Below are 1,115 nucleotides of genomic sequence, written 5' to 3' on the forward strand. Positions count from 1 at the left end.
AACGGTTTATCCATGCACGTCATCTCTTACGAAATATTTATCGACGTCATCCAATATGGAATAAAACTACCTCTTCATTTACGCACGACTACAAAAGTATCTCATGCCTTAAATATCGGCACTGTTGTCACAGCACGCGTTGTTACAGCTGGCAATACATGGTTTGACCACTTGTTTATGTACTCCCCAACTCGCGAGTCGCCTTATAAATTCATTTTAACACAAGTGAGTTTAGCTTTTCATTTTAACGCAAGTGAGTTTGGCTTTCAATTTACTTGCCTTTGGCATTTATTTGGAGACATTTTAGCACGCAATATGGAGAAATCCGCACAACTCCAAGAGCAGCGTGCCCGCGCTCACCTGGACGAAGGTTGCAGACAAAATTGCTGCCAATTTAAGGGAATCCAAATGAGAAAATGGGGAAAGTGGGTGTCCGAAATTCGCATTCCTGTATCCAGAGAGAAGATATGGCTAGGGTCATACAAAACCGCCGAGCAGGCTGCACGTGCCTACGACGTGGCAACGTATTGCCTGCAAGGACCCACCGCTAAACTCAATTTCCCCAATTTTCTGCCTGACATACCGTTTGCGGCTTCTCTTTCTCCTCCTCAGATTCAGCATGCCGCCACCAAATATGCCTTGGACGAAATTCCTTTGATTTCTCCCTCTCTGCAGAATATAAAAAATGATAAGAAGAAGCCGAAGGAGAAGTCGGCATCGCCATCACGACCGTCTTCAGTTTCAGAAATCGATTTATCATGTGATAGTCAGCAGATTCCAGAGGCGCAGGACTTGGGGTTGTGGCAGTCCTCGTCTGACGGCAATGGAGGACTCAATTTGGAGAGGACTCAATTTTGAGAAAATCCCGTCAATTGAAGAGGTGTCGGTGGCTTTGGAGCTCACTATTTCTGCGTAGGACCCGTACCCATACATATTCTTTGAATCGACTGAACTGTGGAAATTCGGAGACGTTTGAATTACTTACAAAGTTACAAGGACTGGGGGAAAGGAATATCCCCCGTCAAAAGCCCTTTTGCAGGGTTGTTGTTTGACCCTTTCGGCAGAGTGATTTTTCAATTTCTGGGTGATTGTATAAGGTTTTTAGAATTTTGGAG

General features: G+C 44.7%; 1 protein-coding gene across 1 annotated transcript; it reads left to right on the forward strand.

Annotated features, from left to right (window-relative positions):
- Nucleotides 1–315: 315 nt before the first annotated feature.
- On the forward strand, nt 316–858 carry LOC149176316 (ethylene-responsive transcription factor ERF011-like). Its single transcript, XM_089421431.1, has one exon. It carries the CDS (start codon nt 316–318, stop codon nt 856–858), a length of 543 nt encoding a protein of 180 aa, XP_089277557.1.
- Nucleotides 859–1,115: the final 257 nt, after the last annotated feature.

Source organism: Pinus tabuliformis, chromosome 4_1, assembly GCF_031772625.1.
Source record: "Pinus tabuliformis cultivar Carrire ecotype Pingquan chromosome 4_1, CPIR1, whole genome shotgun sequence".
NCBI classification, from domain to species: Eukaryota; Viridiplantae; Streptophyta; class Pinopsida; order Pinales; family Pinaceae; genus Pinus; species Pinus tabuliformis.

Excerpts from the sequence above, each read along its gene's own strand:
- LOC149176316 (XM_089421431.1), top strand. The coding sequence starts at position 316 with ATGGAGAAATCCGCACAACTCCAAGAGCAGCGTGCCCGCGCTCACCTG.